This window comes from Kwoniella newhampshirensis, chromosome 5, assembly GCF_039105145.1.
Source record: "Kwoniella newhampshirensis strain CBS 13917 chromosome 5, whole genome shotgun sequence".
Classification (NCBI taxonomy): Eukaryota; Fungi; Basidiomycota; class Tremellomycetes; order Tremellales; family Cryptococcaceae; genus Kwoniella; species Kwoniella newhampshirensis.
In genome coordinates, this window is record NC_089959.1 from 1,631,753 (window position 1) to 1,650,742 (window position 18,990).

At 51.0% G+C, this 18,990-nt stretch overlaps 7 protein-coding genes across 7 annotated transcripts; 4 read left to right on the forward strand and 3 right to left on the reverse strand.

The window, feature by feature from the left end:
- Positions 1-862: 862 nt before the first annotated feature.
- On the forward strand, positions 863-2,589 carry IAR55_003161 (uncharacterized protein; the record flags this gene model as incomplete). The annotated part of the gene is made up of 6 exons (XM_066946270.1): positions 863-1,044; positions 1,152-1,208; positions 1,360-1,476; positions 1,625-1,689; positions 1,868-2,204; positions 2,376-2,589. 6 exons carry the CDS (start codon positions 863-865, stop codon positions 2,587-2,589), a joined length of 972 nt encoding a protein of 323 aa, XP_066803771.1.
- Positions 2,590-2,873: 284 nt separating this feature from the next.
- On the reverse strand, positions 2,874-4,885 carry IAR55_003162 (uncharacterized protein; the record flags this gene model as incomplete). Its single annotated transcript, XM_066946271.1, has 7 exons — positions 2,874-2,903; positions 2,984-3,032; positions 3,218-3,456; positions 3,657-3,727; positions 3,786-3,792; positions 3,881-3,989; positions 4,107-4,885. The coding sequence occupies 7 exons, from the start codon at positions 4,883-4,885 to the stop codon at positions 2,874-2,876; spliced, it is 1,284 nt and encodes a 427-aa protein (XP_066803772.1).
- Positions 4,886-5,425: 540 nt separating this feature from the next.
- Positions 5,426-6,939, forward strand: IAR55_003163 (uncharacterized protein; the record flags this gene model as incomplete). The annotated part of the gene is made up of 8 exons (XM_066946272.1): positions 5,426-5,431; positions 5,496-5,530; positions 5,636-5,866; positions 5,977-6,269; positions 6,352-6,396; positions 6,456-6,463; positions 6,536-6,568; positions 6,721-6,939. The coding sequence occupies 8 exons, from the start codon at positions 5,426-5,428 to the stop codon at positions 6,937-6,939; spliced, it is 870 nt and encodes a 289-aa protein (XP_066803773.1).
- A 504-nt stretch (positions 6,940-7,443) lies between these two features.
- IAR55_003164 (uncharacterized protein) lies at positions 7,444-9,191 on the reverse strand (the record flags this gene model as incomplete). The annotated part of the gene is made up of 6 exons (XM_066946273.1): positions 7,444-7,564; positions 7,646-7,878; positions 7,977-8,054; positions 8,145-8,811; positions 8,890-9,015; positions 9,106-9,191. The coding sequence occupies 6 exons, from the start codon at positions 9,189-9,191 to the stop codon at positions 7,444-7,446; spliced, it is 1,311 nt and encodes a 436-aa protein (XP_066803774.1).
- A 2,697-nt stretch (positions 9,192-11,888) lies between these two features.
- IAR55_003165 (60S ribosomal protein uL6) lies at positions 11,889-13,008 on the forward strand (the record flags this gene model as incomplete). Its single annotated transcript, XM_066946274.1, has 4 exons — positions 11,889-12,029; positions 12,424-12,543; positions 12,616-12,886; positions 12,965-13,008. The coding sequence occupies 4 exons, from the start codon at positions 11,889-11,891 to the stop codon at positions 13,006-13,008; spliced, it is 576 nt and encodes a 191-aa protein (XP_066803775.1).
- A 785-nt stretch (positions 13,009-13,793) lies between these two features.
- On the forward strand, positions 13,794-14,916 carry IAR55_003166 (uncharacterized protein; the record flags this gene model as incomplete). Its single annotated transcript, XM_066946275.1, has 2 exons — positions 13,794-14,145; positions 14,231-14,916. 2 exons carry the CDS (start codon positions 13,794-13,796, stop codon positions 14,914-14,916), a joined length of 1,038 nt encoding a protein of 345 aa, XP_066803776.1.
- Positions 14,917-17,779: 2,863 nt separating this feature from the next.
- Positions 17,780-18,945, reverse strand: IAR55_003167 (uncharacterized protein; the record flags this gene model as incomplete). Its single annotated transcript, XM_066946276.1, has 3 exons — positions 17,780-17,982; positions 18,101-18,460; positions 18,549-18,945. 3 exons carry the CDS (start codon positions 18,943-18,945, stop codon positions 17,780-17,782), a joined length of 960 nt encoding a protein of 319 aa, XP_066803777.1.
- Positions 18,946-18,990: the final 45 nt, after the last annotated feature.

Here is an 18,990-nt window from a genome sequence, read left to right on the forward strand (position 1 = left end):
GGGATACGGCGTACCTTACACACAACCCCAACTCTCCTCTACTGTTTACCTACTTCCTCATTCATGCACTAAATTACTTCTTTGCTATTTGGGACTGCTTCTCATCCAACCCCAATCCACTTTCACATCTAGTGTACGATTTCCAGACCATCGTCGACATCTTCCGCAAAGTCCGACCAGACCTCGACGCCTACTTCCCCCTGGGTGAACCGGACAGACCCTCTCCGACTTCCGGCAAAGGACGGAAGATCGACAGCACCAAGGCCCAGAAGGAACTTGGTTGAGGTGGACCTGATCAAACGTGGAGACCACCGGATGGCGAAGCGAATCCTTTAATTTCGAACTCCACAGTCAAGAACGCTGACGTGGCCTGGTGATCAGGTCATTCACTTGAAGAGTCACTCAAGGACGCTCTGTTGTAGTTACTTTGAGGAGAAGGGCGTGTTCAAGCTCCCTCCTGAACAGTTGTCCGCCTGAGCATTATCCACTTCATATCTGATCCCAATTCTGGAAGCGAGTTGATGGCCGATCTGGAGCTAGTGATCATTTTCAGATGGGGGACTCGCATAAGAAGGTTCGGTAGTCAGTGATATGGATCAGACGCATCTTTGACAGCGATGCTTGTGCGCACAGATATCCAAGTTGTTTCCGACGGGATTAGATTACCGAGTGAAAGCGACGTCATAACTTACAATTACAGCCCTCTGCCTCTATATTTTATCTCATCGCCTGGCATCCGCTCATGTTTGTCTAAGCCACAACTCTCTCTCTCTCTCTCTCTCTCTCTCTCTCTCTCTCTCTCTCTCTGTCGTCTCAACCTATCGCTCCCACAGACAGTTGAGATCGTCACGCATATCACACGATGTCCAGCTCACCTGATATCCCTCCATTCTCCTCTCTCCCACTCATCAAACCCGGACCGCCCTACAACGCCTGGGGTCTGTATGGTCCCGACGACGAATTGGGTCGGTTGAACTTGATCACCCCTGAGGCGATCAAGCGAGGGAAGGATACCATCACGGAAGGGATAGCTATCAACCTCAAGTGAGAATTTGGCTTTGCTGTTCCTGGACCATGTACTTGACCGATTCGTATTCGATGATGAGTTGTGAGGCAGGGCTGTCATCGATTGCTGACACTTTAGCCAACAGTTTACCTATGAGCTTTATGCCAGTCCATCCGTCGAGGAAAGGTCTATCTCACGAGATGTACGTCAAGAGTGTCTCGATCACCTCATTGATTTCCGATTCTTCAAAGCCACGAGATCCATTCCGCTTCCCCGCCCGCATATGTTACGCTACAAAACCACGACAACAAGTAACCTTGCTGATCTACATTGCGTCAACCTGTCATCCACAGAAAATGTAGCGGTCACTCTAACGACGACGAGGTTTCGTTCAACACCCAATCGTCTACGCAATGGGACGGATTCAGACATTATCCGTATCAGAACTATCCTGAGAAAGGTCAATACAGGTGGGCGACTCGTGTGTCTTTGCATGGACGCCTCTTCCCCCAACCTTCTCCTCTCTGGGGACACCGCAGCCCACCTGTCCCAATGTTGCCGGAGGTTAGCCAGTGGCTGATTGGCCCACCGCTGATCTGTATGTTCCGTCCCAAACAGGTTCTACGGTGGTATGACTTTGGAAGAAGCGAGCGACAAGTCGGTCATCAAGCATGGGATTCATAGTGAGTATCGCTGTTTTCGCTACGATCTCGCAAGAGTTGCCAACACCATCTCAAGACGTGTCTGTGTGATTCTCTGTGACTGCGGAGCAAAGAGACCGGGATCACACTTCAAACCTTTCACCTCTCCACACTGGCTGCGATAGAGCTACCACTAACACCGACTGTGCAACTCCTGCAGACTTCATCCGCAAACCCATAACTTCACAAGCACATCTCCTCGACATCCCCCTCTATCTCTCCCGACACTCTCTCCCTCCCCTCGATCCACATTCAAACCGTTCCTCGATCGACCACTCCACGCTCCTCGCTTGCGCCGAGGAGTTTGGCGTGCATATCCTCCCCGGAGACATATTGGTCGTGCGAACGGGTTGGACGGAGGGGACGATCGATCTGAGTAAAGCGAAGAGAGAGGAGTTGAGAGGAAGGGAGGTGAACGGGAGTTGTGGAGTGGCACATAGCGAGGAGGTGTTGAGATGGCATTGGGAGAAAAGGATAGCAGCGGTCGTTAGTGATTGGTTAGTGAAGTAGTGAATTGTTACTATTCCCTGGTACGCACAACAAGTCACGACCTCCTGGGATCTCGATCCACGAGGTCCCTCTGTCCACCGTGTGATAAGTCATAGCTAATTGTCTTTCGTCACGTCTATCGCATCATGCAATCTCCCTACCGTTTATATTTCCAACAGCCCCGCATACGAATCCTGGCCATCCCTCTCCCCCTTGTCCAACCACCAAGTCTTCTTGGGCGGTTGGGGAATGCCCATCGGGGAACTGTTTGACCTGCGCGAGCTCGCTCAGAAATGCGAGGAACTCGGAAGATGGACTTTCTTCTTCACAAGTATGGTCTTGAACGTCGTCGGAGGGATTGCCAGTCCGCCGAACGCTCAGGCTATCTTGTAATGCACTCGAGACTGAGATGTCAGTGAAATGGTTGAAGTGGCTCTTTGTATCGATCGTATGACATGAACTTGTTTGTTGGACCGTCAAGCCACTTCCTACGCCATCGTGACACTTTCAGAGAAGACGAAGCTGGCTCTGCGCAACATGGTATCGTTGTTGCATAATCAAATGTTCGTAGTATTATCAGAGTTCGTGATATTTGTCAGGAAAGGATGATCGCGTATTTCGCCGTCCGTGCTTTCGACGTACTCGCTGCTGTACCGTTGCCATTAGGAATGAAACAGCTAGCTCGGAGCATCGAGGACCATGTCCATCTGTCATGAGTAGAGATACGCATCAGTACAGCTTCGTTGAATTGCACTTCAACAATCGGGCTTGACAGCACTCAACTCACGTATTGGTTGTAGTCCATCGTGATTCTTCCTTCTCCTCGCACATCCACTCTGTAGTATACACGACAAATCAGCCCAGCGTTCCCTCTCGACTACTTCTTCACTCTTCCTCCTTTCCTGTTTCAAACTCCCTCTCAACCTCAATCCCGTTCCCACCCCTCTCGTCCCGAAAGTATTCTTCACTCCAGGAGCTCGCCCTTGATTTAAGCAACAACGGATCGAAACTTTTGACTCACCTTCTGAACCCTTCCGTGTAATGTTTCACGGTCACGCAAGCCATCAGAAACCTATCGAAGCTGATCCCCTTGGCAGGCGGTTGACCAGGAATGGGAGGGGGTGCGAACCTCTTCTCGAGCTTGCGGACCATCTCGCCAGGAAGAGAGAAACCGAATCCCAGAAGAGCGTTATGGAGTTCTTTTCGATCGATGAGGCCTGAATTGTCGCGATCGAATCGGCGGAAGATGCCGTGCCAATCCTGAATTGGTGAGGATCGGGGTGCAGCACGTCAAGTATGAATGGTCATGGGATGAGAGAAGTGTTCGAGCGATGAGATGAGGCCCGGGTTGACGGTATAGCGCATGGGTAGGAACAAGGCGAAACGAAGATTTGAGATGGTTGGGAGAAAGATGAAAAGAAGATCAGCATAATTTACATCTGGAGAATCGCCCGGCTCACCTGGATATATCGATACAACCCCTCAAATTCCATGAAATTGATACTCCCACTTCGGTCCGTGTCGAAGATGTCTAAAGGCTCAAGTTAGTGAGTGATCCGAGCGATCAAGTCGATGATACCGTAGCTCACTCATCAACTGTATCAATCGCGCATCAGCTATTGTGTCAATTATTTCTTGGTGATGGAGGATCAGAGCAAAAGCAAATGTCACATGTTAGACGTACCATCTTGACACAGTCTTCTCTAGCGTCCATCGTCGCATCTTTGGCAAGCAGCCGTTGAAGATCGTAAGCGCTCAGCTGACCCGATCGCAAAGAATCAAATTGGTTGAACCTGGATCAAGGCCCCACATTTCGTGTCAGCCAGATAGCGATTGGACGGGCTGCAGTTTCACCCAGCCAGAAGTAGACCGGCTGGCGAGAGATATGACCAGAGCTCGACAACACTCACATCGCTCGAAGCTCTGGGTCTTCCGCCGGCACAGGAGGGGGAGGAGGACTGTGTTGTGCGGGTTGCTGCCATTGTTGTTGCTGAGGTGGTGGAGGTCCGCCTTGGTTCCATTGTTGATGTTGAGGTGGTGGTCCGCCATTACCCTGAGACGGGGTGTTACTCCATCTCTGTTGTTGCTGCTGCTGTGGTGGTGGTGGGGATTGATATCCCTGGGGAGGAGGTGGGGGTCGTTGGAGTGAAGGTGGACGTTGACCGTAGCCATGTGCTTGTTGTTGTTGTTGTTGTTGCTGGGGAGGTGGATAATGTTGTTGTTGACGAGGATCGAACCCGCTCTGAGGGGGCGGTGGAGAGGTATATTGTTGTCTCGGAGGATAATTCTGCTGTTGTGAGGTAGGTCTAGGTGGTTGTTGTTGATAGCTGTTATGCTGTTGTGCAGGTGGATGATACCCACCAGGAGGTCCCGGCTGTTGTTGTTGTTGTTGTTGTTGTTGTTGTATTTGTTGTATTTGTTGAGGTGGTTGTGACTCCGCTGCAAGTTTCGCTGCTTCTTCCGCTTTCTTCTTGGCATATCTCTCCTCGTATCTCCTCCTCGCTTCGTCGCTCACGCTCCCATACGGGCTAGGGGTGGTCAATGAACCCGGACCCGGTGGTGGCATGTTCTGTCTCGGTGTCGGGTTCCTCTGGCTGGGCGGTTGTGGTGAAGAAGTATCTCGCATCGCACGATCACCAATGGCAAAAGGGGAATCACCGCCCGAGGGTCTACCCAGGTATGATGCCATCTTTTGAGGGAGAGGGTAGTAGTATGTATGTCTAGGTCGGGTGTATGAGAGGAGAGCGGTATTGATCTAGCGGGAGTAGTGATGATGATGCTGATGGTTGAGACGCGGTGTATTGTGTTGCGGTGGCTGTGCGTCTATTATTGGCTTCTCATTATTATTCACTTGTCTTTCATTACGCGCGTAACCATGCCGTCAACAAGTTGATATTAGAGACGGGATCAAAATCCTATCGAAACAACAAATAACAAAGGGGAATATCCTTGTGATCAATTTATCCCAATTCATCCCGGTGAATGAAAGTGCGTCAGAGTGCGAGAATGGTGGAGAGTGCGTCACGAACCACCAAAAGCAAAGTCACCATCTCTCATTCAATCTTGGATTAACACGACTTTGCTCTCTCATCGCGTACTATCTCATCTACATTGATCGTGGGGTAGAATCATCCTTGAAGAGTAAACGGATCTCATACATCCCATCAACTGACTACTGCGAGAATTTGCTCGACTCGTCTTCTCTCCTTGAATCTCAGGTATCTCCAACATGCCCGTAAGCTCCGACCAACAACTGCACCTCACCACGTTCGTCGCTGATCTACAGGAATCCTTTGTAGTCCACCGCTGCTCTCGCCGGTCATCCCGGACATCTGTGAGTGGATCCCTGTACGCGCTACATCGCCCTGTTCCTGCTGCCTCTGCTCTGTCCTCAGCCTTGATATCTGTTCTTCGCTGACGTCGCTTGACCAACCACCAGTACCGACTCCCAACAACACACGCTCACCCAGTTCCGACAAGAATTGCTATCCGAAGGACTGATCCCGGCGGATGCGGAGGCTCTTGTCGCTCGAATCGGATACGACAGGTTCGATGACAGTACCCTCCTTCGATTCCTCCGTGCGAGGAAGTTTGATGTGCCAAAGGCGAAGTTGATGTGGGCGAACAATGAAAAGTGGAGAAAGGAGTTTGGTGCGGATGACATCGCTGCGTGGGTCGAGTACCTCTCATCGAGCTGTACTATGACATATCAAGACGATCATTGGTCGTGTCAAATAAGCAGATGTCGCGGCTTACTGACGCTTATATTTCATGCTGCAGGAACGGCTTTGACTACCCCGAACAGTCCGAGGTGGACAAATACTACCCTCAATTCTACCACAAGACAGACAAGGAAGGACGACCAATCTACATCGAGCAACTCGGTAAATTAGATATCAACAAGCTGTATGCCCTCACCACGCAAGAGAGACAGCTCAAACATCTCGTTTCCGAATACGAGAAGTTCCTGGGAGATAGATGCAAGGCTTGCTCGAAGGAGGTCGGACATCTGGTCGAGACCAGTTGTACCATTCTGGATCTGTACAACGCTGGAATCTCCAGTTTCTACAGAGGTGAGTGGTTGCGGTCGTGCAGCATTCATACGGTCTATTCGTCGAAAGACGGGAAGCTGACGCGCATGGCGTCGATCTGTAGTCAAGGACTACGTGTCCGCAGCCAGTGCGATCGGTCAGAACAACTGTGAGTAAGATATGCACATGGCGGTTACAGAGCTTAAAGCTGACAACTCATACTTACAGACGTGCGTGTCAAAAGTATCGCTATACTGCGCTAGGCTAATCGGATCACGGACTGACTTTGCGCTTTTGCATCACCGCAGCCCGAGACTATGGGTAACATGTTCATCATCAACGTGAGTCAAGAAAATCGATAATGAAGAGTGTTGCTGATAAGTCGCATACAATCCGTTTCTCTCCTTCGACGCTGATTCTCACATTCACGACTATCGTTCCTTTCGTTGCATCTCATCACCCTCTTGTGCCCGTCCATTTCTCTCCCCAACAGGCTCCATACCTCTTCTCCACCGTCTGGTCCCTCATCAAGCCATGGTTGGACGAAGCCACCGTTCGAAAGATCCACATCCTCGGCAAAGGCTACAAGACCGAACTGCTCCAGTACATCTCTCAAGAGAACCTGCCATCCGACCTCGGTGGGACCTGTAAATGCAAGGGTGGATGTAGTATGAGCAACGCGGGGCCTTGGAACCCTCAGCCTCAAGCTTAGTGCAAGAGAAGGAGGAGAGGAGAGGAACGGGATCAGGCGGACCAACCGTGGGTCGAGGGGTGAGACGCAGAGAGGGCTCATGATACAAATTCATGACGGCCTTGAATTCACTCTCAATGAATCCAAGAAAGCGAGAAGAAGTGGATAATTGGCAAAAGGACTGTATTCCGCTTCTAACAACGTACAGGAGGGCCTCAGGAAGCAAGGGTGGAATTCTGTCATTTGAATGCATCTATACCCATATAACTTTGCTCGTTCTTTGATCGTGGCTGCTGGAGTTGCGTCGGATATGTGCAGAGGGGTCCATTAGCCCTTGTTTGCATGATCCCGAACACATTTGTTTCCATCAATTAGATTCAAGACCGTTTCCTAATCCTATCATCGTACAGATACAATAAGGACAAGATTGTCTGCAATCGAAATTTCAATCCCGCAATTCTACATAGCTCTCTCCGATACCCGGCAAGATGCTTGGAAGTCTCCGAACAACAAACACACCCAACATCACTCCAAGCACAGCGCACGTGCTCCTGCCGTCCAACAAGTGGTCACGTCGCACCTCATCACACCTAGTACGGCTTTGCTCTTGCTCTCCTTGACCCATTTGTGGACCATCGATGTGCGCCTGATCCATCAGAAGCCTCTGGACCGAGAGTGAATTTGAGAGAGGCACGATCGGTGGGAACACTGGAAGCGGAGGACCCACGCCTGGACGAACGACAACGCGCAGACTAAGCAATCAATATCAGCAGAGTGCTCTTCCACATTGGATATGGATATATCACTCGCCGGTCGACGCCTCATAGTCTGAGGCTGAGGCCGTGCCACTTCAGCCCCTGTGTAATCGCTTGACAACCTATACTTCCGGTGATGAGTGTCGAGATCAAGAGGTCGGTCGACCCCGTACTCGGCTTCGTACAAGCCGCACCGGTTACACAGCTATAGTAGAGTTTCAGCTTCATCGCCCCTTTTGGATTCGGATTCGGATTCGAATGAGCCGATAGGAAATGCTGCCCACGATGTGGGGAGAGACTCACGATCCGACCGGGGTGAATGCGTGATCTTCGCCAGGTTTTCGCTTTGGTTTCGTCGCACGAGTAACACCTCCGTTTGATCTGTGTTTGGCGCGGTTCGGCACTGATAAGCATTCGGTCCGACGACCCTCGACCACCAACGGAACAGAAGAAAGAATTGTCACCACTCACGCGATCGGTCTGTGAGACTTCTGCATCTGTTGTATATGTGATACCATTCCTGACCACGTCCAACAATTGTGCATCTCGGCTCTCGTCTTCGTTATCGTCTTCGGGGCTCAAAGAGCCATCGCCGGCCTCATCGTCGTCCACCGACGATACCGACCTGGTCTCTTCATAGGATTCATCGTCTTGAGGCACACGACTGAAGACGTCCATGGAGATCGTACCTTGGCAATGTTGGGAGCCAGTATCGTAGAATCTATCATACCATGGTGTGGAGAGATCATAAGAATTGGCAGAGGTAGGAGGGGAAGGAATGTAACCCGGTTGGTCGTTGTGCGAAAGATGTCCTCCGACGAGAGTTGACGAGGGCCACGCAGCGGAGGTAGGAGAGGTCGACGAGGTGGAAGGTGTGGTGTTGTAGCCGACGGAGGGAAAGTAACCGGCATGAGGACCGTACGAATATCCGTATGGGTAGTGGCCGTGTGCGATGCTGGTAGCGTCTGGGGCTGCGGCTTTCCAGTCTATGCATGATCGGAAAGGGAGACACTTTGAAGTGGATATGGTACGCAAATCAGAGCCTAGGAGCTGTTCGAGCGATGGGGCGGTACCGAGTCGTCGCACCGGCTTTCGTTGATCGCTGACATGCTGAGTCTCAGGGGGTGGCGCAGATATACTACGTGTTCAAAGGTCAGTCGTATCTCATAAATGACAGCTGACGATGAGAGCCAGCGAGACGGGACCAGGAGCCTACCGAGGATACCCAAAGCTGGCACTGACAGGAGAGGGTGTCGGCGACTCTGATGGTGCATAGACTTCATGAGAGGCATAATGTCGGTGCGGGGTCTCAAGAATCTCAGACGGAGAAGAAACAGGTCGCCTTTGAGTTCGGAATGGTCCAGTCAGAATCGAAGAATGCTTGTTGGTTGTGTGGTGAAGACGGCCATGTATGATTACAAAGAAGACTCACTCGAAAGAAATGCCCATGGGCTGATCACCAGTGATCGATGCGTAGTGAGGGGACCGTGCCCAAGAGTACGGATACTCCCTCTGCATGATGATGTGGACGAAGACTACGCGATGAAGAAAGATGGACCCGCAATTATAGCGCCAAATAATAATCGATGACCGTGTATGCAGGGATCGTGATTGATGGTCACTGAGTCGTCCCAGATGCTTCCTGTGGCTAGGAGCGGGATTGCAGAGGGGCGACCTTTAGATGTATCAGTCCGGCTGATCTCCGCACAGTCTAGCAAACATGGAAGGACAGAAGTACCGGGGAGATTCAGGAAAAGACCAGTGACCTAACAGATATAACAAAGTGGAAGAAAGAGAGGGGAGGGATCGTAAATGGGTGCGACGTAGCCATATATAAAGACTTGGAAAGACAGGGGCAGTAATAGGGATGGTAGGTCTGCGAGACCCGGGTGGGGGGGAAATGTTAGCCACTAGTCGATGATTGACGCACAGGCCAACATGCAAGGCGTGGGACGAGAGAAAGAGATAAAGATGAGTGGAGGAGGGACAAAAGCGACACTGATGTGGCGTCGGGACGATCAAAGCGTCAAACAGCTAACAGCCGAGATCTCTAACACGAGGCTGAGAAAGATGTCTGAGCACCAGCTCGGTCTCGCGGTGGTCTGGGGCAGCATCGAGTGGAATGAGCGACCATGATGGATGACCATTGACGCGATGGAGCGGCATGAAAGACCAAGACGAAGTGATGGATAGGAAAGGAGAACAGGCATGATGGGAATGCGGACAGAACGGAACAGAAGGAGGGCGATGTGTGTCAAACATTGTGATCGGACGGATCAACCGGAGAGACGGAGTCCGAGCAGGCAGCCAGGGAGCATGAAATTCCAAGCACTCACAGTCCTGTTACTTGACGAGACACCAAGTGGACCAGAGCGAGATCCTAGATAAGGTCAGCCTACCATCCTTAATTCTTGAGGTTCACTCTACTAGAGGTACGGTGCGAGTAGCACGAGGAACTGAGCACGGAATGCGAAAGATGGTGAAAGAGGGGGTAGAGGTGATCATCATTGCAGCTGACCGATAGACGATGGTGATGCTTGACGACGAGGAAACGATCATATGATCGACCTTTGAGTGAGTACACAATGATGTGATGCCAAACATGCAATGTTGGTCGGGTGGCAAACATAAAGGATGTCTGTGTATACGGGGAAAAGGACTCCGAAACTCACCGTTTTATTGTGAGTCGGTCCAAGAGGCTGTCACGGGCGCGAAGTCCTGTGTCTCGCTGGTGGGCTGTATATGGAAGCGAACGAACCGCGCGATGATGAACGATATACTGTCGATGATTGGGAAAGAAAGAAAAAGTGGGAGAGATCGAATTGGGCAGACCAGTGCTCTCGACAGGTGCATATCTTGCTGACAGTATCATCAACATCACAGCTTAGCGCATGTCTGGTACACGGAGGATTAAGTCGGGGCTGGGTTAGAGAGAGCCCACAAATGAATAAATATATATCACCCTCCTTTCATCAAGCCCTCTCCGCGTTGATCGGTGAAACAAATTGAAGGATTGGTCCGGAAGTTGAGGGTTCGAGCGCAGTACTGGCCCGGAGTCAAGAAGCAATCATGTGAGTGGAGAAGATCGGCTGTCAAGAGCGAAGGAGACAACGGGTCAGAGCCTGACGATGGTAAGCGAGCAATGTTTAAGAGTGACGAGCATGTGAGATGATGATGGACGATCATTGTGACTTTGATGGTGGATGGGCTGTTGTCATGAATGTATTCCAATACAAGGTCAACAAGCCTCAGCTTCCAATCACGTTCACCCTCTGTGATTTCGCCTCATACTTGTCAGAGACGCGTCAGATATGCGCCTGAGTGTCCGTGTCCGTTGACGAGGCCTCGAAATCAGCCGACAACCCTGTTTCACAACGAATCCACCGACATCTTCGCAATACGCCACCAGCAAACAATTCAGACTGTGTTTGTGTGGACGAGAGCACGGACCGCTCCAATGACGAATCCCACGGAATTGCTCTTCAGTCGAGATGAGATGAGTTGAGGAAAGCTCATTGACGAGGATAGGATCACAGGCAGAGCTTGAGTGAGGATGCCACGCAACACACAGAACGGAAAAGCTGTGGGTCTGTGTGTGTATGAAAAAGATGTGGACCGGGATTGAGCAGCGAATAGCGTCAACAATTGACTCGTCGACGGCTCCCAAGTGGAGGCTCGAGCGTTCATCACTCTGGGTCGTCACATGATACAACCCCTAAAGTCAAAAGCGGAAGCATCGGTGATAAACAAAAGCCGATTTAGCTGCCACACTCGTAGTCCCATTTCCCCGTGGTCGCTATTTGTCATTTCGCCGCCACTCAGATTTCCGCTGTGTGGAGAGCCCCTCTCTCTCTCTTACTCTCTAATGCGCCAGCAAATGGCCCAATGCATGTAGTATAGAGCAGGGTTTCATCCTTTGCGCTGTACCGAGTGGGTCTGTCGTCTGTAGTGTCGGTTCAAGATTGTCCAAAGTTGACTGTTTGGTGTGAAAGCTCTCTCTCCTTCTTCAACCATCAACAAAACTCGTGAGTGCAGACTGAACATACAATCCTTGATCTGCGCAGTGCACTGACAGACAGTCTCTTGCTGCTTCCCACTTCTCTCTGATTCGCTTTCGCTTTCGACTTCGCTTTTCGAATCGTTACTCGTACTTCTTCGCCAAATCTTCAACAACATCCACTTCCGACACAATATTATTCATCGACACAGCACAAAATGAAGGACATCTCTTCCATCGAGACTTTGGCAGTTCCAGAGGGCGTCACCGTCGCTCTCAAGGCCCGAACCATCACCGTCGAGGGACCTAGGGGAAAGTTGGTCAAGAACGTTGGACACATCCAGATGGACATCCAGTTGGTGAGTGTTGGAGTCGAGTGTCAAATGAAGGAATCATGCGGGAGATGCAAGCAGGCTGTGGAAGGCTCCACGAGACAGGAGAATGAGGTTTGGCGGTCGCAAAGAACATGGGATAGTCAGGTCAGGAAGGAAGGGGGTCATCGAACGAAGGACAGGCGAGGACGTTGAGGAGCGAGGACACTTGGATGAGATGGAAGGGTTGGGAGAGTGGAAGCGAATGTTGTAGACAGAGGCGAGGCCTTTCCTATCGACACCAGGGACTAGGGCTCGTCGACGTAGTGTCTCGATCCACTAGTGCCGTCGAGGTATCTCCTTCAATACATCGACTCGTCTTCTGTCTGGACTGGCATATCCAACATTTTGATCACGGCGCTGACACCCTTTCGTCCTGTAGCAAAAGTCCGCCAAGGGTTCCAAGGTCGTCTTCACCGTTTGGCACGGTGCCCGAAAGCACGTTGCCTGTCTCCGAACAGTCAAGTCATTGGTCGAGAACATGATCACCGGTGTCACAAAGGTGGGTTCGACGCACTGGTATCACACAGCGACCAAGTACTGATTGGACATGGTTTTGTTTTCTGTGTTATAGGGTTTCCTCTACAAGATGCGTCTCGTTTACGCGCATTTCCCCATCAACGCCATCCCTTCCGATGACGGTTCCGCCATCCAGATCCGAAACTTCTTGGGCGAGAAGTTCGTCCGAGACTGTCCCATGCTTGAGGGTACCAAGGTCTCTCTCTCCGACGTCAAGGACGAGCTCATCCTCCAAGGTAACGACATCGAGAAGGTCTCTCAATCCGCTGCTTCCATCACCGACAAGTGCCGAGTCAAGGACAAGGATATCCGAAAGTTCTTGGATGGTCAGTGTTCCCTCGTTTTCCCCAGTACTCAGTCACTTCAGTAAGATGCGCCAAGTGCTGACGGAGAATGACTCGCAGGTATCTACATTTCCGAGCGAACTACCGTTATCGTTGAACAGTAGAGTGGGCGTTTTTTCGGGTTAGAATAGGAGGGTTGGATGGGTCCAGGGATGAGGGACAAGGGCACGAGGGACGTTGTCGGAGTCTGCACTGCATGAAGGTAGACGACGATGTAACATCATTGACGCACTGTATTTTGGACGGAAAGGAGCCTGTTTTCGCTGGACCGCCGCTCGATCTAGGCACTCAAGGCGTGAAGAATCGGATAAAACTTGAAGCTGACACCGAATATTATTCTTCCTGATCTCTGTGGCTCTTGATCTGAAAAAGTCTTCCCAGCTAACGGCTTTCCGACTTTCACATTGCCAGAAAGCTAGGCTGATTGCCATGAGAGTAGATCGCCCATTGCTCCCGCGTGCAGATCCGCGGTGACCTCACTGCACCCAGTAATCGACCATCTTGTGAAGACTGTCAAAGCATGAGAAAAGATGCTTCCTTGTAAATGGCGGTCCCCTTCTTCAAGCTGACACGACAAGTATGAGCGCCGTTTTGTGTAATGACTCCTAACCTTCCCTTGATAAAATTCGTCTTCTCAACACTCGAAGGGAAGCTGACAAATAATAAGAGATCAACAGAGCACCTTTCAGTCTTGACTCCTGTAAATCGTCTGAGGTTGTCGTATCGCTGAAGGATTGATTCCTGTCCTCCCTGATCGACAAGGATGCTGTATATAGAGTACCGAATGAGGTTGAAATGGATAGCTGATATTTCCCCTTCATGTTTTTCGTGCCTTCAATAGTTCTCTCGCCTCTTGAAACACTTCAAGTAGGAAGCGAATCAAGTCGACATGGCTTCCCATACAAAGCGTTCGCACAAAAGACACCCCGCCAGTCAGTGGGAATTTGATGTTCGAGAATCGGAGTGCTCTGGATCGGCTAGGTTCCCACCTTCACTTACCGAAAGGGGCACCGCCGATACGAGCCCCATTTCGACAGGATCTCATGGGCGGCCTGATGAATCTGATGACATGCATCAGAGCTTGCAGAGAACCCGACAGCGCTATGCTGCAGGAGAACTCACTGACAAGCAGTTCGTGGATCAGTACTTGCGCGATCTCGACATGTTAGCGCCCATGGGGATCACTCTGGCAAATCCAGCAGAGCAGCGCTGGATCGCCCTCATGGGAACTTATGGCTGGCGTGAGTTGTTTTGATCTGGGAGTCTACTTTCAGTCTCCGGCAACTCGGACTAAACTGATCATTCTCTTCATGTGACTTATTTTAGGTCTCAAGGGTTCAGCAGACGTGGATGGCAAAACGCGGGGTTCTTTTCGCCGAGGCTTCACGAGCAGGACGCAGAAAATCGCAATGCTCCCTGACGAAACCTACGAGAACCTGAGCAGGCTGAGTGGGTCGGACAAGAAAAAGACGGACGCGATGATGAACATGTCCAGATGGAATTTTCTCGACGGTCGGGATGGCGAGCGGGATAAAATCAAAGAAGCTGTGTTAGGTGCCGCTGGTCAGTTGCGCGAGTACATCAAAGAACACAATTGGCACACCAACTCGGCCGCGTCAGACAATCCTTCAGCTGCAAGTGATCCGTCTCGGGTCACTGCGCCCTCGTTTCATGCGGGGGAGCTGATGCCGCAGCAACCCACATCGTACGGGTCACCCTGGTCCACCGTCCAACCTTCTCACAATCAGCCAGGCTATTCTCAGGGATATGTTCCCTACGGCGCGGCCACTGCTGCAAGCTCCTCTTTTGGTACCGTGTATACACAACCCTCTTCGAGCCAACGGTCAGATTCAGATTTCGGCTCTCAGGGGCATCGATATCCTCCACCTGTCGGGCCTTATGCTAGCCAGGCAGCATCATTTGGCGGGACGAGCCGACATGCAGCCACGAGGGCCAAGGAGCATGACATAGCCTTTATGCTGAACCCTTCCGAGGAAGAGGACGATGCGTGAGACTTGTTGCAGGCTTACTACTCCTTTTCGAATCGTACAAGACTGCCCAGTGGCAGATCCACTGGTGCAATAAGTCACTGTACTTGTGGCAGGAGTAGAAATTGAGCGTGTATGTACAGTTCGTTTGACACAGCAATCAATATGGCGTATATCGGCAGCCATCAGCTCAACATAAGGCTGCGTATCGACGAACATGTTCCACAGCTTTGTATTGAGCCACACCCCATAGGGTGTCTAACAGCATGATAGCGTCGACGCAGTAAAACTGAAAGGGAGCTGTCATCACCTTTGTGCACGCTCTCCTCAATCCTTTCATGCTTATCTCCCTCAAGTCACCTGAACAGCAATGGCCATCTTACCGTCTCCAAATCGAAGATCTTCTAAATCTTCGAAGGAGCTGCTGCTGAGGGAAGAGCACTTTGCTTGTCGGCGAAGAAGGCATTTCAACCTGGTACACTAGAGCATGTCACCTTTGTATCTCCCTTTCACAACCGGACAACACAGACTTTCCACCTTTGGGACCTGACTCCGGACTCTCTTTTGAGATACCGGGTCATCGAAATTGCCCATGCAAATTGGGAGTGATCCGTCACTCCACGAGGTCAGTACGAGAAGGGTGTATTTCAATTGACAGAGAAGCCCTTCGTTCCGACAACTGTACTATAGTCAGCTCGACAAGTAAGTCAACTTATTCCTGAATCAAACACAACCTATCACCACATTGCGATACAATCAACATCGCCATGAACGACAAGGATGCCGAGCGAGAACGAGTGAAGAGACTGAACTCAAAGACGGAATACTCAAAGCTGAGGAATCCACGTAAGTCAACGCCTAACAACGCTGATCTGCTACCGAAGCACTGACAGATGCTCATTGACTTATCGAAGGGTCCAAAGGTAATAAAACCACTATCGACAGCGTCATGACCGAACTTACGACGATGCCTGCAGACGAATTTGATGCACTCGGTGAAAGTCCGGGCAGCCAAAACTCGTTCATAGCGAGCAGATGCCAAACCAAAAGATACAGACCAGACGATGCAGCTTGCCAAACTATCTTCAGAGAGGCTACATATCGTCGTCGGGACAATTCAGGCGACTACAGTGGTTTTGCGTCCTCGTCCGGAATCCAGACCAATGATACCAGTACTCGTACTGAAGGTGGCGGCAGCACCGATGCAGGCTCTGGTGCTTCAGGTACGAGAGCAAGTTACCTAGACGTGATTCTGAGCCCTTCCGAGTGAGCGGACGGCGAGCAGACATGCTGGCATTTCTACTGTAGTCTTGCGATTTTTCAGACTGGGTAGAGTCAGAGTTACTGGTGCAGTACGGTGCATGTAGCGTATGCATCTTTCACAGACGTAGACCACCACCTCGAAGAGACGTCCGGCCTTGCTGTGAAGTCGTCGGCCGCCTTCTTCTGCGCATGGCGGTTTTCAAGGCGGCTTTCTTGTCATTTACTGTAACCAAAAACTGCTAACTTACAGGTCATCGCAAAGGTTGCGGGCTCCTGTATCGATCGTTGCCGTGGTCATTTCTGACCATACGTTCCTTCCATGATGGTGGAGGAGCTTTCGTCGCTGCGCCCACTGTAAGCTACAAAAGCGGCCTGTGTGGACCGAGGTACGGGATCCGACTGACCGGACCTCGTAGCAGGGCTAGTTTTGACCTCGTGGCGCAGTTGGTGGCCACAGAACCTGTCCCTCACCGGACTGTTGGAAGTACTTTAACCTATCCCTTGACCTTGAGAGTGACAAGTTAGTTTATATATTGTCTAATACAGTCACTGTCTTCCAGAAAGCGCTTCACCTTTATGCATGCTTCTGAGCCATCCAACCTCTGATGTGGTGAGCTGGCGATCATCGTTTCGCCATCGTCGAAGGTCATGTCCAGAAGCAAGTCCAGGGGGTCGGAATCTCTTTTCTCCATACAGACCTTTCTGCCAACGTTCTGCCTATCTCTTCGCCACCTTAGGGGTCTTATGAGTCACAGAGATGGACTGATCCCCTTAATTTGCGAGGCCGCAGGGGTACAAGGGGGAATATGGACCGTTGGCTGGAAGAAGTCACGAACATGTCAGATGCCGGGTTCAGCATGTACAAGGAGAGCCGGGAAGACAAGCATTGGGAACAGATCAAGGGGCGTTTCATAGGAGACAACTATGACCGAGAGAACGAGCTTCGCAAAGCCATCTTTAATTATGGTGAGGAACTTCGCAAGAGCACGAAACTCTCCGACAAGGCAGCGCCTCTGCGTCTACGTACTCGCCGGATCCACCTCTGCCCAGCATCTTTCCGGGTTTTTCCACCCAGAAGGAACCGAGTTTCGGTGGGCAGTTTCAGCGACTTGCACAGAAAGCAGCAACGCTGGGTCTTCGGGTGCACAGGGTAGCAGTGGGGACAACAACGCATCTAGTAACGCAAGTATGCCAGAGTGGTGTAGTCTCGTCAGCATACCCAGCCCTGAAGTCCAAGATTGACCAGTGAATGATGAGAAGGGTCGTGTCATGTCTAATTGGAACGGGTCCACATTGAATGAGTATACAGTGCGAGCCATGTTGAGAGGGTGGCGGAGAGGTTGTACATCAAAGCGAACTTCGCAGGAGCAAGAAGGTTGTTCAGTATAAGTAATATCTATGCGAAGTCAACCACATTGCTATATCGGATCACGGTGACCAGAATTAGGCATAGGCACAGAAGTTGAGATGAGGACCTGGAGCAAGTCCATTGACAGTGGTCATTTAGATATACTGTACACAGTGTGCATGATCATCAAGAGCACCGATACCCCCTTGTCCTGCATTTCGATCCCCACCCACTGAGCGAACTGCTCCTGCTCGGCCATCACCATGGACCCCACACTCATCTCGTGCTCCCCTTCCTGACCATGTCCAAGAACGTCTCCTTGGTCAACACGTCCTCCTTCCCACCTCGTCCCAGAATGTTGTCCTTTTCCTTCTTGTTCTTCGGTCCGTCAGGCTTGAGTTTCGCTTGTGCTGACAACGAAGTGGTTGCTTCTTCTGCGTTCTTGGATGCGAGGAGGATGGCGTTGAAGAGTTTGATGACTGAGAGGGAGTCAGCTTTGATAAGAAAAGAAATACTATCACTGGGAATTGATCTTGGCGGAAGCAAGATTGGGGGAAGCTCGAAAAGGAGAGATTGCAAAGTAAGAAGAACACTCACCACCTCGTTGAGCGACCTTCCTCAAACCTCTCTCAAACTCCTGTCCACCACCCGTCGCCCAACCCTCAATGACATCCTTCACCCTCGCCTTATCCTCCTTCTCCAGCTTATCCACCCTGACCTGTTTGCGCGCTTTGGCCTCCAATGAGACCGACGCCTTCGTAGGTGGTTTATGTGCCGACAGAGCAAGGATCGGTTGTTGTTGATGATGTTGAGTTCCAGCGAGAGCGGGAGTGGATGTCGTCTCAGGGGTGGGTTTGAGTTTCTTCTTTTGTTGAGTTTTGGTGGTCAGTGGGTCGGAAAGAAGGGTGGCGAGCGTTTCACCGAAGATCGAAGCGGTCGTAGCGGGTCTCTTTCGTTCTGCAGCGAGAGGGTAGATGGGTCAGTGATCGATCTTGGTCAAGATAGCGAAAGACAACATGACCTGGAGGCCATATCCCTAACTCACTATTCGTGCTCTTCTTCCCCCCTTTCCCCTCCTTACTCTTCTCAATCTCTTCATCCGTATTCAATCCCTCATCGTCATCTTCCACTTCCATATCCACATCCTCGTCATCATCCTCGAACCCACTTGCATTCCCATCACTCTCGCTCTCCGAATCAGCTCCCTTGAATCTCTGCGCCTTCTTCGCGATCGTCACGGAATGTTTCCCTTTTCCTTTCCCACTCGTACCCTCACTTGCACGTGCACCCGCACTCGTCTTCGCATTCGCATTCGTGTTGGAAGCGGTCGTCGTTGCTGAGACGGTCGACTTCGAACTTGATTTTGATATTGATGGTCCGGCTTTACTGAATGACGCACTTGCCGGATGAGGTTTCTTTAGAGCTGATTTGAGAGCTGGCATCGTGGTGTGTTTTGCAATGGATCTATTCACTGCACTAGACTTTGA